Source organism: Lycium barbarum, chromosome 6 (genome assembly GCF_019175385.1).
Source record: "Lycium barbarum isolate Lr01 chromosome 6, ASM1917538v2, whole genome shotgun sequence".
In the NCBI taxonomy this organism is placed as follows: Eukaryota; Viridiplantae; Streptophyta; class Magnoliopsida; order Solanales; family Solanaceae; genus Lycium; species Lycium barbarum.
Window position 1 is genome coordinate 5,285,807 of NC_083342.1, and position 15,720 is coordinate 5,301,526.

Below are 15,720 nucleotides of genomic sequence, written 5' to 3' on the forward strand. Positions count from 1 at the left end.
CACTTCACCGGTAATTTCTTTTCACTCGCAAGATCAACCAACATCTTATTCTTTACCTAAATGAGCTACTTGGTCCCTTTAACTCTAAAGTCATATAAAACTGATCATTTCCTCAAAATCTCTATTGTTTTCCAACCGGTTTCTTATTATTATCTTCTAGACATGCATCATAATTTAAGCTAGTTTACAGCTAGCATATCATTCTGGCCCTAAATGATTTTCAAAGAAAAGTACAAGTTGTTCAAGGATTTTCTCAACATTATAACCTGTTTTAGACTTTGTTTTAGACAAATGAATATTCTGGCCTTATTAACATTTTCAAACATTAATATGGAGTGCAAAGTGGTCATGGTTCCATTAACATGAAGTGCAAAGTGGACATAGTTCCCATGTGATGAACTAACACAGATTTCCTATCATTTTCAATTTCATAAGTCCAGTAACCATATACTCAGACTAAGACACAAGTATTTCAATTCAAAATAAACAAAATCTTAGAGCAGAGTCATTATCAAATCCTACAAGAACATGACAACACACAGACCAATCCGAATGGCTTGAACAAGTCAGTGATAGATTCAGGAATACAAGGGGACATTACGTAGTTATACAGACCAACACTAACAAACACATTGACATTTGCAAGGCTAGACAGGCCCTTATATTCATACTAAGATTAAGTGAGTTGAGATAAATAAAGAGGATGCTGATCAGGAAATTATGATAAAGGCATATTGATTCAACACAAAACTATTAAGCTATACTCAACCAAGTAGTATAAGCCATACCCCAAACGACTACACTGACATTTTTTTTATGCCATTTTGATCTGACCTCCAGATACTAAACTCATGCTTGAACATTAATTCGACTATGTCTACTAACAGAACCAACAAATGATGAACCATATAAGCATTTAAGTGGACCAGATGTTAGATAGATTCTTAAGCATCCGAGCTACGATAGACATCTTTCAAATTCGATTAACGATTAATATCCTATCCTAACAGCCCCAAACATCAAACAAATAACGCGACGACAAAGAAACTTCATAACCACTAAGCATATAGCAGAATAAGCTAAAATCTTAAACAAGCAGAAATTAAAGATCACGAGTGACAAATATATCGAAGTTTACCTGTTTTGCGCGCAATGAACTGGGATGTCGAAGCCTCGAATCTACTCTCGAACTCGAACGAACCCAAAAACAGAATGGAATTTAAACAAAAATCCCAGATTTAGAGTAGGTAAAGTAGAAATGTTGAGGGTAGTAAAGTATCCCTTCTTTGATGAATCAAGCCAGATATTTTAAAAAAAAAAGGGAGTAGGGATTCCTTTTCTTCGAAAACGTTCAGTCCCCCCAAAAAAATCTCCCCAATCGATTCAACTTCGGATCCCATTTATAGGGTCTTGTTTGTATTAAAATAAAGAGAGGAGCGTGGGAGAGAGACGAAGGAGCGGGGGACAGAGGGAATATGGAGATGGCAGAGAGCGTGGGGGACAAGGGGAAGTGGAGAGGAGCGGGGTTGCAGAAAGAGAGAGAGGAGGAAGAGAGCGTGAGAGTAGAGAGAGAAAGGGGAGGCGGCGGGTGAAGGGGAGAAAGAAAGAGGGGAAAGAGGATGAGGGAGAAGGGAACCAGAAAGAGAAGTGCAAAGATGTTTAATCATTTGACTTTTTTTTTCATTCCCTCTTATTCCAAGTTCACCGCACCATTCTTCTTATTTCTCTCTTTACTTTCCTTCTTTTTTTTTTTTTTTTGGGTGGATAACATTATCAGGAATTTGCCCCTTGTAAAATAATATTTTGACAAAATAGAAATTATAACACGTTGTTTTAAAATATGAGCTTCAAAATAAGTCCAATATTGATATACTTCTAAGCAATATAAAAAATATAAAAAATTGCGTTCAAAATGAACCGTAATTCATACGTCATTTTAATTAATAATTTTTCCGAGTTAGACGTGGCAGGACACATATCTTCCTTTTTTTTCAAATCACGTTTGTAAAAGTAAATAACTCGTTGTTTCTTGTAATTGTTAATTTTTTATGAAAAAATAATAATTAAACATCAATTTTTGCAATTTTCTCATGACTTTAATTTTTAATTTGTTAGGAGCATCCCTACTCCGTCTTGGATTCGAAAAGAAAAAAAAATAAAAATTAAAAGACGCAATTTATGAGGTGAAAATTATATGTCTAACACATATCAAATTAAGTTAAAAAATGGTGCTTTTAAAAACGAACCGCAAATAAAAAAAAGGTATATAATGAAACTAGAAACTATGAGACCTTTATCTGTTTGAAATAAAGAGAATTAAATATTTCTCGAAATCTCACAGAATTTAGAATTTGGCACACATCATTATTCAAAGAGACATAGGGACCAAAAGTCCATTGAGTACTTTGACTATGGGAAAAAAATGTAACTTTTTCTTGACGTGATTTTTCATGATTAAAGCGTGTAAGAAAAGGAGGGTGTGATTAAAAAAAAAAAAGAAACACGCAGACAGAAAGAGAGGAAGCAGGTATTGCTCAAAAAGACAAATAAAACGTTAACAGATCAAAATGAAGCTAGGATCGTTGAACCCATCATAAGGGTGTCTGGGCCGGGTCAGATAGTGAACTAGATTGTTTTGGGCTCAAATATTGGTCCGAAAATATGGGTTCTTCTTTCTTTATTTTAATTGTTTTTGGGGCTTCTAATTTACAACTAGTACAATATATATTATGTAAAGACAATTAATTAATTAATATGTAAAAAGATAAGGTTTTAACAAAGTGTTGTCTTATAATTAATTTAACGAATCCAAACTCAAAAATGAAACGATGACGAACCATTTAAAATTTGTGATAAAGTAATACTTGTAATGTTGAAAAAAGAAGGTAGCGATATTAATAGTAGTAGCAATAAAAAATAAAATAGTAAAAATAAAGTGTTTAGCTCGTCAATAAAAATTTAGACGCCCGAATGAATAAAATTAAATAAAGGAGGGACAAAATTGGATGTCAAAACACTCTGAGCTATTAAAAGATTCTGAGGGAACATACTCTCAGACTTATTCGCTTCCAAGAAGTAAACCAAGCAAAAGACCAACTATGCCTCGACGATTCACAACATTTTTCTACTGAATCAAAAGTTCAAAACCAGGATCAAGAAGCAATTCATGTGGTACTCCAGCAATGGAAGACTTTCCTGAAACTAGGTTAGCAAGAAATGCATATACTAAGTTAAAAATATCTGAAAATAATCCAGTAACTCGCCTTGCGTATCTCAATAAGCCAGAGTTTCCTAATCTTCTTGTAGGAACAATAATTGCAACTGTATCTGGTTCCGTCCTCCCCGTTTTTGGATTATTCGTATCCAACATGATTAAATCATTTTATGAGCCGCCAGAGGAACTGAAGAAAGATACACAATTTTGGGCAATCATGATTGTGATTCTTGAAACAGTATATCTGATTTCAACTCCACTAGAGACACTGTTTTTTACTGTGGCTGGTTGTAAGTTGATTAAACGAATTAGATCGATGTGCTTTCAAAAGGTTGTTGTAATGTGGCCTTATTTTGATTATTCTCATATAAAATATTATGCTCGGAGCTAAAGTTTGCTTTATGTGGATGAGAAATTTTTAATCATTTCTCATTTTCTTTTTCCACAACTTGGAGGCCAAGTTTGGCCCCTATAAAAGGAAGGCATTTCTCTCCATTTGAAGACACACCAAAACAATTCAAGAGCTTCTCATCTCTTAGCTTTGTCTTCTTCTTCCTCCCTTCTTTATTTAGAGTATTATTGTAAGAGAGTTATGTGTTGGGAAACACTTATGTGAACCCTTCTTTGGAGTGATCTTGTGAGGTTATTCTCTTGGGATACTTTTGGGGTAATTAGAGTAGTTACTCTAATTTTGTATTCTCTATTGTACTGTTGTTGATATAGTAAAATTGCTCCTCTCCGCTTGTGGACGTAGGTCACACTGACCGAACCACGTTAAATTTGTGCTTCATTTATTTTCTTTACTTGCTGTTGTTATCAACTAACTATTGTCTTTGTTATTGTCGTTATAATGTTGTTTGGCTAAATTTCTCATTACCCGGGTTATCGATCCTAACAGTTGTCCACATGGAAATTGGTTGGTTCGATGAGCCAGAGAACTCAGTTGGAGGGATAGCCACAAAACTCTCTGCTGATGCAGCTATTGTTTGACTTCTAGTTGGGGATATATTGTCAAAATAACTAAAGATCTTACAGCTGCGATTGTTGGGACAGTGATTGCTTTTCGAGCAAGTTGGTTGTTGTCTCTTATTATAACAGCCATGCTACCATTTATGGTAGCCAACCTTTATGTTCAAAGCAAGTTTGCTACTGCAGACTCGAAGGTTTGTTTTAAAATCTTGATAAGCTCTTTATATATATATATATATATATATATATATATATATATATATATATATATATATATATATATATATATATATATATATATATATATCTGATTATTTTGATAGGGTTTATAATCTGAATATTGGAAAATAAAGACAGTTTTTTTGTCCACATCTAAACATGCAGAACTTATCTTTATTTAAAGAACAATTAAATATTATATCAACAGAACATTAGAGATAATCATAATTGAATGGTGTTATAAAAATGGTTTGCTTGATGAAGCACACGCTTAAAGCTAGCGGCAACAGTAGTAGCTGACAATGGTGATGGTCAGTCGTGATAGTCGCAAGGTGAAAGTTTCTGGTGGCGGTGTGGTTAGAGGAGGAAGCTTGCAATGGTGATTGTGTGGTGGTGGCTCAAGGTGGATAGGTGGTGAAGTTGGTTGGTGGTAGTGGTGGTTATACGTGAAGCTGGTGACTGAGTTGATTGTGCGATAACGATGGTTGGTGGTAGTGGTTGATAGTGGTGGTTATGCAGTGGATGCTGGTTGTGATTGTTGTACGGTAGTAGTGGATAGAGTAGTGTTGAAGGAATTTACTTCTTAATGATTTTAAGAATCGGTAATGATCAGGATGAATTAGACTTATTTAGAGCAAATAAGTGGTTGCAAAAGAAACACAGCAAATCCACACGATAAGTTTAGATTTAGGGTGTGTTTGGTATGACCGAAAATGTTTCCCACAGAAAATGTTATTCAACAAAATATTTTCTTAGAAAATAAGTGATTTTCCTACTTATTTTCTTGTTGAAAGTTCAAGTAGCCAACCAATTGAGCTACTAGATCCCTACAAATCAACAGGTTAATGTGCAAGAGATGGTGAATTTTTTTGTTGATATCTAAATGGCTAACATACAGATTTTTTTTATTTTTTTCAGAAGTTGTATAGCAAGCAAGTCAGATAGCCAATGATGCAATTGGAAATATAAGAATAGTTGCTTCTTTTTGTGCCGAAGAGAAAGTAGTGGAGTTATATAAGAAGGAAAGCGACATTAAGGCCAGGACTAAAAAAGGGATGATCAGTGGGAGTAGTTATGGTATTGCATCTTCATTAATGTTCCTTGTATATGCAGCAAGTGGTTATGCTGGAGCTCAACTCGTAAAAGAGGGCAAAATTACATTTTCTGATCATTTCCAAGTAAGCTTTAATTTACTTCACATGCTTTATGCTGCTTTTTTTTTTTTTCTTCAATAAATAATTCAAAGGGAATCCAGAAACACGATTTAATAACGAAAACTTTCTTGTTTTCCATCCATCAGTCTATATTACAATCCAATGTATAATCCCACCTTGATACTTGAACTTTGTCATTGTAATGGGATCAGTTAGAAATGAAAAGTGCAAAATGTTTCAGCGTTAAATTTTGGGAAGGACTAGATCTAGTATAAAAAGAAGGGACAACCTGTGGTGGGATTTTAATGCACTTTAGAAATTTAAGAAAGAAAGACTTTTGAAATTTGTGGCCTAAAACAAGCAATAGATACTTGTGTGGCTATAAATTATCTCATTAAGGGTAAAATAAGAAGTTTAAATTTAAAATTATTTTTAAATATAGAAAGGTACCATTCTTTCTAGGACAGACAGATTAAAAAAAAATGTATTATATAAATAAATTGGGACAGAGAGTAAGTCATGTAACTTCGTTTATCCCTCGCAGGTTTTCTTTGTTGTTTATCTGACAGCTAATGTTATTTCTGAGTCAAGCTTCTTTGTTGATGATTTAAAAAGAGCTAAGAGTGCAGCTGCTTCAATATTTGATTTATTGGAGAGAAAGTCGAAGATAGACTCCGAAAATGAGGATGGTTTGACATTAGACCATATCAAAGGAGTAATAGAGTTTAGAAAAGTATGCTTTGCATATCCAACAAGGCCAAACAGCCATGTTCTCCATGGCTTCAGCTTGACAATTTTGAGTGGGCAGGTATAAATTATGTCTCAAGTACTAGCTTGAATTATAGATGTGACCACCAAGAGCTGTGGTGGGATGGATAAGATCCCTCCATTTTTAACTAGAGGTCTCGGGTTCGACCTAGGAATAGAAAAATTTGTGTTTTCAACTTAGCTAGCACAAATGGAAATAGAAAATTTCCTCCTATTACTTGTGATATTGTGTACTTTCGAAATATTAACATATACATTTATTTACTACATTTAGACAATTGCTTTAGTTGGAGAAGTGGATGCGGGAAGTCTACAGTGATCTCACTCTTACAACAATATTATGGTTTTGAGTCTGGCCATATTGTGCTAGATGGGATTGAAATTCAAGATTTCAACTTGATAAGGCTGAGGCATCAAATGGGGCTTGTGAGCCAAGAGCCAGCTTTGTTCAATGACACAATCCGAGCCAATATCATGTACGGGAAGGAAGAAGATGCCACTGAAGGAGAACTAGTAGCTGCAGCAAAATTGGCAAATGCACACAAAGTTCATTTGTGGCTTACAGCAGGTTAGGAAACCATTCAACTAATCAGCCATATGAGCGTTAGCTAATTTCAACATATAATAGAAAATTCAGTTTCTCCCTGAGCATATTGAAATCTATAAGTATTTGATCGTGAACTTGTAAGTATTTGATTATGAACTTGACTATTATTGTATATTAACTTGAGGCTGTTGTGCGAACCCATAAATTTCAAATCCTGAATCCACCTCTGACTGTTACATGTTCACTTCCTGAATAATCAAAAAATAAAAGAACAAACTGAAATTAGTCCTAAATTCAGGAAGTGAACATGTAACGGTCAGAGGCATAGTTGGAGACCACAACTATTCATGTAATTGAGTTCCAATTCAATATTCTTAACTTTCGGTGTTTCTAAACCTCCAACATTGAGATTTCAGGGGTATGATACCATAGTTGAGGAGCGAGGTGTTCAGCTTTCAGATGGTCAGAAACAAAGAATCGCCATTGCACGAGCTATTATGAAAAATCCTAGAATATTATTGCTGGATGAGGCTACTAGTGCACTTGATGCAGAATCTGAAAGGATGGTCCAAATGGCATGTCACGACCCAACCCCGTAGGCCGTGACTAGTACCCGATCTGGGCACCCGAACCCATCTATCAAATATTATCTCAAATTCTATCAACTCATTCTAGTATATGGCGGAAGTCGACAAGGCTTTATTTCAAATTTAGGTAATTTCCAGAAAAATTTCGGCAGACTTTCCTTTGTTTTACGGACTATCCAATATACCCTGCACGCAGAAAATACCAACAAAAGCCACACAGGGCTAACCAAGCAATATATAAACATATGCGGACCGGCCGCCTCGGCGTATAGGATCGCCCAAACAACATATGCGGACCGGCCGCCTCGGCGTATGGGATCGCCCAAACGACATGTACATACATCCATACAGAAAGACCCTAACCCACAAACATGTCCACAGACCTCTAAACAGACCGACAGAATCATATGACAGGACAGGGCCCCGCCGTACCCATGAACGAATATATACAAATGCACTAATAAAAATATATATACCAAAAGTATAAGCTCCGGAAAGAGAGGAGCACTCCGAATAGTAGAAAGGGTGTCCTAAACAGGTGGATCACCAGGCTGTGCGTCCGTACCTGCGGGCATGAAACGCAGCCCCCAGAGAAGGGGGTCAGTACGAAATATGTACTGAGTATGCAAAGCAGAAGGTACAGAAATAAATCTGAACAATAATCGAATCAGATATATAGAAAATAATACATATAAAAAAATATATCAAAATGTTTATTTCCAAAGTATAAATTATGCATAGGGCACAGGAAAATGTGGTCGCCCGCCTGTCGATGGCGCCACAACACAGCATAACACCATAAAGTTTCAAATCTCCGAATCCCCGTCACACATCACAACACAGCATAACGCTAAACACAGCATAACGCCAAACATAAGTGGAACCCGGCCCTCGAGCGAGGAGCACGGTGAACCATAATCACAGCATAACACCGGAATGTATCACAAAGCGCACGACAACAGAACCGGCCCGGGAACCGGCGAACGATATCATAGGGCACGAGCGGAGTAGTGAGGAATCATATGCATAAAATCATCATCATAAATCCAAAAGATAAGTAAAATAGTCATATTTGAAATCGGAACAATAATTACAACATTTTTTTTCCCAAAGTTACCGAAATTACCAAAAGGGCGTCGCGGGACCCACGGACGAGTATAGGCCCGAACTGAGCCCGCCTATGAAAAACATACTCATTTTATATCATACAAACTCCTACGAAAATTTCAAAGCAATCCGAGCTTTTCTGAGGAAATTATGAGCGTTTGAAGTTTTGGAATCGCTAAAGAATGAACTTTAAAACAAAAATCAGCTTTCATGTAATCTTTACAAGTTATGGATTCCAAGAACATAAGGATCAATGTTTTGCCATGACAAGGCAAGGATGCCAAAGAACAAATGCGATTCACAAACATGCTCGGATTGTGAGAATAGAGTTTCCTCGAGGCTTATATCATAGCCTATTTTAACTAAGGCATGCCAAAGAAGGAAGATTACTTTACATACCTCAAACGCTCTCCAATACGATCCAAACTCAAGCTAAATCCAACCTATGATTCGGGCTGCCCACGATCTATAAACAAGCCATAAAATGTCAAACATTAGCTAAAGACTTTTTTGGGCATTAAATTCCAATTTCGCCCTTAATTCTACAGAAATTTGGGCAGCATTTCCCCTGTAAATAGGCTACCCCGAGAATTTAACTCGGCCGTATCAATCAACAACAACAACAGCAACCAACCTAACAACATTAATAATCAATCCGAAAGGTAATACAACAATAATAGCTCTCTTTTCCATCATTCATCAACTTTCATAAATTCAATTCGACGACTTACCTTCAAGCCAAAATCGACGCTTATACGCTCACATACTAACCCGAACCCATACCAAAAACATTTCAAGACATTCTAAGCAATTCATACAACATTTCCAACAACCCAAATTTTTTTCTCCAAGCTGGCCGAACACAGCCCCAACCGAGACAGCCCTTTAATTTATTGTTTTTTTTTTCATTTCCAAATCATGGTTTGTATCCTCAATTTACATTCTAACAATGCTATCTCATCAATATACCAATTACAATAAATATACAATAATCTCCAAAAACAGTCCGCACATTAACAACATCATTTTGAGTCAACAAACATTCATTTCCAACATAAGATTCATAGCGACGACGATTAAAACATTAAGCGACGTTCATTCGTTCATCGTCATATAATGTGACCCATTTCAATCAACACTACACATACACATATATGGATGATTTCCAATTGTTCTTCACCTTACAATGATCATAATCAACTAACTAAACATTAATTCATAATTTTAATCACAACACAACAACACCCATCACACGCCCAACCCTCATACATATGGCATCCACTTCACCATTCTTTATTTCATGATTTTCAACCATAATAAGATACTACAACATGAATAGAACCTTCATAACACAAATACAAGATCAAATCTTACCTTTTTCTCTTCAACTTCCAATAGGCTAGGGTTTCCAAAAGATGAAAAACAATGGGTTGATCGCTCCAACGATGCTTCCACGCTACTTAGGGACCTCAATATAATAGGTTTTCATCATCAAAATAATTTTAGAAGGACAAGAAATGGAGGTGGATTTTTTTTTTTTTTTTTTTGGGTTGTGGCCGTGAGCTCCTTAATGGAGGGAGCTTCACTTCTTTTTTTTTTTTTTTTTTAAGTGTGGATGAAGAGAAAAATGAAGTGGTCATCTTTATTTAAGTTAGCAAGACTTGGTCAAGGTTCCTTGGCCCACATAATGAGTTGTTCCACTTAGAAGATGACACAAAGTTGTGTGGGCACCACATGGAATTTGTGGATGACTTTCCACTTCAAATTTTATCACTTTTGGTCTCAAATTTTCCTAATTGTTCCATACCAATAAATTCATGCACAACTTATATCTCAAAATAAATTCGAAGGTCAAGAATCCCGACTTTGTATCCCAAAATAATTTTGTCCTTAGCTTATCATAAATAAATCCGGATTATTCCACTGTACAAAAATACGGGTTCTAACATGGCATTAGACCAAATCATGGTAAATCGAACGACAATTGTAGTAGCACACAGATTATCAACAATTAAGGGAGTGGATACAATTTCTGTGATGGAAAATGGAACCGTCATAGAAGAAGGAAACCATGACACTCTTATCAGTAAAGAAAATGGCCACTATGCCTCTCTCATCAAACTTCATATGGGATCTATATGATAGTAACGCTTAATTTGGCTATATACATTCCTCTAGCTTGTTATTTAGCTTGTTATTAAGACACTGGGAAATTGTCAAAAGTTGTACGTTACTGGCAGTAGCATATAACTCATATTATATTCATTCTTAATAGTAATATTAAATCTATGTTTAGCTATTCTTGCAAGGACATACAAGTGGTCAACATATTTAGATATTTGCTCAAAGTCAGAACCTTCAGTATCTCTTGAGTGGAAAAAGAGGAGGATGGACGAATTGTCATATACAAAGAAGATGCTTCTACTACAATTATACAATGTATTAGATCAAGATTTTCTTGAATCATAAATTCAGGTCTGCGACACGAGATGCAATGGTTTTCTTGCGTTTTCAATTAGACATGGCGGTCGAAGGCTTTGGATTTTGCAGCTCTCAAAAGGAGTTTAGTCTCATTCTTCAATGTGGAGAAACCAGAAATTGTTGTTGCTGCCTGTTGAAGTGACTATTTCGGTAAGTTAATTTATTCTTCAAGAGTACAAATGTTCATGAAACTGATTCTTTCTTCTTCTAATCCTATGTAGATTTATCCACGACATCAATATGGGCGCATGTTACATTTCTAGCGCGTGTTTTGGAAGTTAAAGCTCTCACCCTTTCTTCTACTGGTGAGTGTTCCGTTGGGGGATTTTGCACCTGTGTTATATGAATAAAAATGTTTATCAAATGTTTCCATTAGTTGAAATATCTCAGAGCTGATAGCTTCTTATATTATCAACTTACTCTTTGAACTTTGCAGGTCGAAAGTTGGAGATGGGAAAGAAATACATCCCAAAGTGCAATAGACGTGCATGCCAATGTATCTTTGTCAAAACAACAGTAAGGTTGTCATTTTCTCTCTAAATTGTCAGAAATTCAGATTTCTATTGTTCACAAGAGCAGAAAGCCAGAAACATCTAACTTATTGTGTTGGGCCCGTGCTCAGCATGGGTGTCATCTTATCTAGTTTATGTACAATTGTTTCATTTTGTTGTATTCCCCATAAAGGTAGAAAGCCTAAACTCTAGCACAAATATAACGCCACAAAATAAAAACTTAGAAATCTTCTAACCTTGTCAAGCCACCTCTATGTTTCTTGGAACTCTCGTTTCGATCTTTTAATGTGGAGCAACTTAAAAACCTAGGTCCGCCTTTGATGGAGAGGAGAGATGGGCTAAGGGAGAAAATGTGTTAAAGAAGTTACATTGCTGCATAATAGGTGAGGTCAACTTGGAAACCTCAATTAATCTTCTAGCACATGGATCATAATTAATGAACCTTTTTTCCTTAAACTTATTGATGCTATCATCCACTTAAGAAGTTAAGATTGGCAACTAATCTCTTTACTTTAAACATATATATCTTAGCCACTATCACAAGGAAACTACTTATATTAAATTTGGGACTTGATGTCTGCTCTGTAACTACATAATTAATTCAAAAGTCAAATTAATGCATTAAAGTTTACAAACTGGACTGGTGAGAGTACTCCCAACACTTTGCATATAAGTGCAAGGGCTCTCTCTGTTTCAATCATAAAACAGAGAGCTAAAATGGTCGAATCAACGATTCTTTCTCGAAAGATCATTAAGCCCTCCTCGTCAACCCCTTCTTCGTGTAGACGTCACAATCTCTCTTTCATTGATCACATTTCTACTCCTGCATATGCTCCAATTGCAGCTTTCTACTCCAAGCCTGCAAATTATAACATAAGCAAGATATCACAGATAGTTGAAAACTCCCTTTCAAAAGTTTTAACCTCTTATTATCCCTTTTCTGGAAGAATCGTGGATAATAAATACGTCGATTGCAATGACACTGGTGCTCAGTATTTAAATGTACGAATCAGTTGTCCAATGTATGAAGTTCTTAACAATCCCTATAATGATGCTGCAGATGTCGTCTTCCCGCAAGATTTGCCTTGGAGTAATACCTTAGATGGAAATCTACTGGTGGCTCAATTGAGCCATTTTGTTTGTGGTGGAATAGCAATTAGTGTATGTGTATCACACAAAATTGTTGATGGATACAGTCTTTCTAAATTCCTTAATGATTGGGCTGCTACATCTCGAAATGAGTTGGATTTCAAGCCATCCGCTCAATTTGATGCGGCTTCTTTCTTCCCACTAATGGATGATCCTCCATTTGTACGTGATTTTGTGCGTGAACCTCAACAATGCTTGTCAAGAACGTATAATTTCTCATCCTCTAATTTGAGAAGACTCAAGGATATTGTTGCAACGAATTCAGAAGTGCAGAATCCTACTCGTGTTGAAGTTGCCCTAGCACTACTTCACAAATGTGTATTGATGGCGAATTTCAGAGAGTTCAAACCATTTCTATTGTCCAGTGTGATGAATATACGCCCAACATTGCCCCTAATAAACACCATTGGAAATGCTACTTGCTTTTTTAGCTCAGCAACAACGACGGAAGATGAGATACAAGTGCCCCACGCCGTTGCTAGAGTACAGAAGGCTAAACAACATCTCCGAGACAAGTTGAAGGATACGAGTTCAGATCAGATAGCCTCGCATGCACTTGAATCAATAAAAGCGGCTGCAAACTCATCATCTGAGATCCTTTTTTGCAGTAGCTTGTGCAATTTTGGATTATATAAGACTGATTTTGGATGGGGTAAGCCCATAAGAGTGACCTTACCAAGTCATCCAATGAAGAACAATATCATTTTCTTGGATGACCCAAGTGGACAAGGGATAGATGCACTTATCACCTTGAAAGAAACTGATATGTTAATATTTCAGGTTAACAAAGAGCTCCTGGAATTTGCTTCTCCACTCGTTCCTTCACCGGAATTTGTTAAAAGCCGTCTTTAGCCAAATTCATGATTATGTGTGAACTTTATATCGCAAGTGTTTTTTTTTTTTTTTTTTGTTCAAGTATTTTTTTTTCCCAATTTAGTTGTTATCAATTTTTTTATTTTTTTTTTGGCATTCTGTTTTCCCTGAAGCTGATGTTGTTATTAATCTGTATGCATACTTGTCTGCGCCGGGTTTTTATATCAAACTAAGTCAACTTATTATTATTAACCATAATCAAGTGATAGAAGTATATGCACAAACACGTCATGCATTTATTCATTTGATATAAACACCGGTGCAAGTAAGTTTTTATCGTATCGGGACTAGCTTCAGCGCTACTAATAACACTTTCTCTTGTATGGATGCATAATATATTTCGTCTTTAACCAAAAAAAAACAAATATTGTAGTGTAGATAATTCCATTTTTTTGGTAATTAGGCATTTCATTAATCACCAAAATAATATCTACTAAGCAGAGCCAAATAACTCGCTCAACTTGATCAAAATTACTAAAGGCACTGCCTTCTCGCGCTAATTATAGAATTAGAAGATGCATTTGTTTAAAAATGTCCTACTGGCAGTAGGTGCTCAAACACTACATAAGCATGTTACTTTTCTAGCAATTGTATCCTCAGGAACCTACTTGTGCTCAAAGACTCTTGTGTTCCTCTCCATCCACACTGTATGAATTCAATTCTGCATATACCAGTTTCACCAATCCAGCTGCTTGGCTTTTGCCTTTTGTTCTGAGTAACAGCCACTGCTGATGTTGTTCCCAGTTCTGCCAAATATGCTGCTGGATTTGAAGCCATTGCATTAATCTAGTCCGCACCTTGACCACAAATGGGCAAGTAACAAATAAATGATCTCTAGTTTCATCCTCCCTTTTGCACAGCACACACTTGGGATCCACTTGAATGCCCCAGTTTAACAGTCCAGCTGGTGTTAGCAGCCTTTGTTGGAGCTGTAACCATATTGTGAAGATGGATTTAGGAATTGCATATCTCTTACAAACCAGTCCCTTCCAGCCAACTCTGGGATAGGTAGGCACCACCTGCAGATAAAAGTCTGATTACAATCTGTTAGCTATGTTGGCTGGGTTGGATTTAAGTTAGTTTGCTCTAGCTTCTATAATCTTCCTGACCATCAAGCTTGCTTGCTGTGGAATTATCGCAGTTTCCGACAATTGCCCTTTTATGTAGTTTCTATGGATCTATTTGATCCAAAGCTTGTCTTGTTTCCTAGCCAAATCCCAGCAGGTTTTTGTCACCACAGCCTTTTTTTCTGAGATTAATAAGATTCATGTCCCTTACTGCTTTTGGTGTACACATTCTATCCCATGCCACAAGTGCTCTCTTAGTGATGTAATTTGTTCTTGACCAAATATAGCTTCTACATTGAGCCTTAATTGCTTTCATTACTTTGACAGGAATGATGAAAAGCTAAGTCCAATAAGACGTACTCCAAAATTCACCGTTTTGACAAGTTAAGTCCTTCTAGTATATAACAACTTATTGGCTGTCCAAGATGAAGTCCCAGCTACAATCTTGTCTATTAAAGGCTGCCATTGTAGTATGGTGAGCTTCTTGGTGGCCAGTGGGATGCCAAGATATTTGCAAGGTAAATCACCTTGAAGGTAGCCTGATTTTTGCTGGATCAAGGCTCTATCTTCCAAAGAAACACCACCACAATAGATAAAGCTTTTGGAGAGCTTTGCTTGAAATCCAGAAGCAACAGTAAACAGTTTGAACTTGTCATGTAACAGCATCACTGATTGAACCAACAGAAGCAGATCATATTCAAAACTCAAGTGAGTTATATCAAGCTTAGAACACTTAGGCCATTTGAGCAGTTTCTCTCGTTTGAGCTCTTTCAATTGCCTACACAGATATTCCATGGAAATTGCAAATAGGCAAAGGGACATGGGATCCCCTCGTCTCAACCCTCTAGCTGAGGTAAATGGAGTGGTAAACTCCGCATTTGCCAAAACTGAGTAGTTGACAGAAACATCACCCATTTGCTGAACCTAGTTGGAAATCTCAGTCCTTCGAGCATTTGCTCCAAGTAACACCAATCCATTGTCTGATATGCCTTCTGAATATCTACTTTTATCATGCATCTAGGTGAAGTATGCTTCCTACTGTATGCTCTAACTAGCTCATGGGAAAGGATCAC

The 15,720-nt window shown here is 36.4% G+C and overlaps 1 protein-coding gene and 1 pseudogene across 1 annotated transcript; both read left to right on the forward strand.

Annotated features, from left to right (window-relative positions):
* The first annotated feature begins 3,182 nt into the window (after window positions 1–3,182).
* LOC132600324 (ABC transporter B family member 11-like) lies at window positions 3,183–12,755 on the forward strand (annotated as a pseudogene).
* Window positions 11,811–13,841, forward strand: LOC132600582 (acylsugar acyltransferase 3-like). The gene has a single exon (XM_060313844.1). The coding sequence runs from the start codon at window positions 12,276–12,278 to the stop codon at window positions 13,557–13,559; it is 1,284 nt and encodes a 427-aa protein (XP_060169827.1). The 5' UTR covers window positions 11,811–12,275; the 3' UTR covers window positions 13,560–13,841.
* Window positions 13,842–15,720: the final 1,879 nt, after the last annotated feature.

Excerpts from the sequence above, each read along its gene's own strand:
- LOC132600582 (XM_060313844.1), top strand. The coding sequence starts at position 12,276 with ATGGTCGAATCAACGATTCTTTCTCGAAAGATCATTAAGCCCTCCTCG.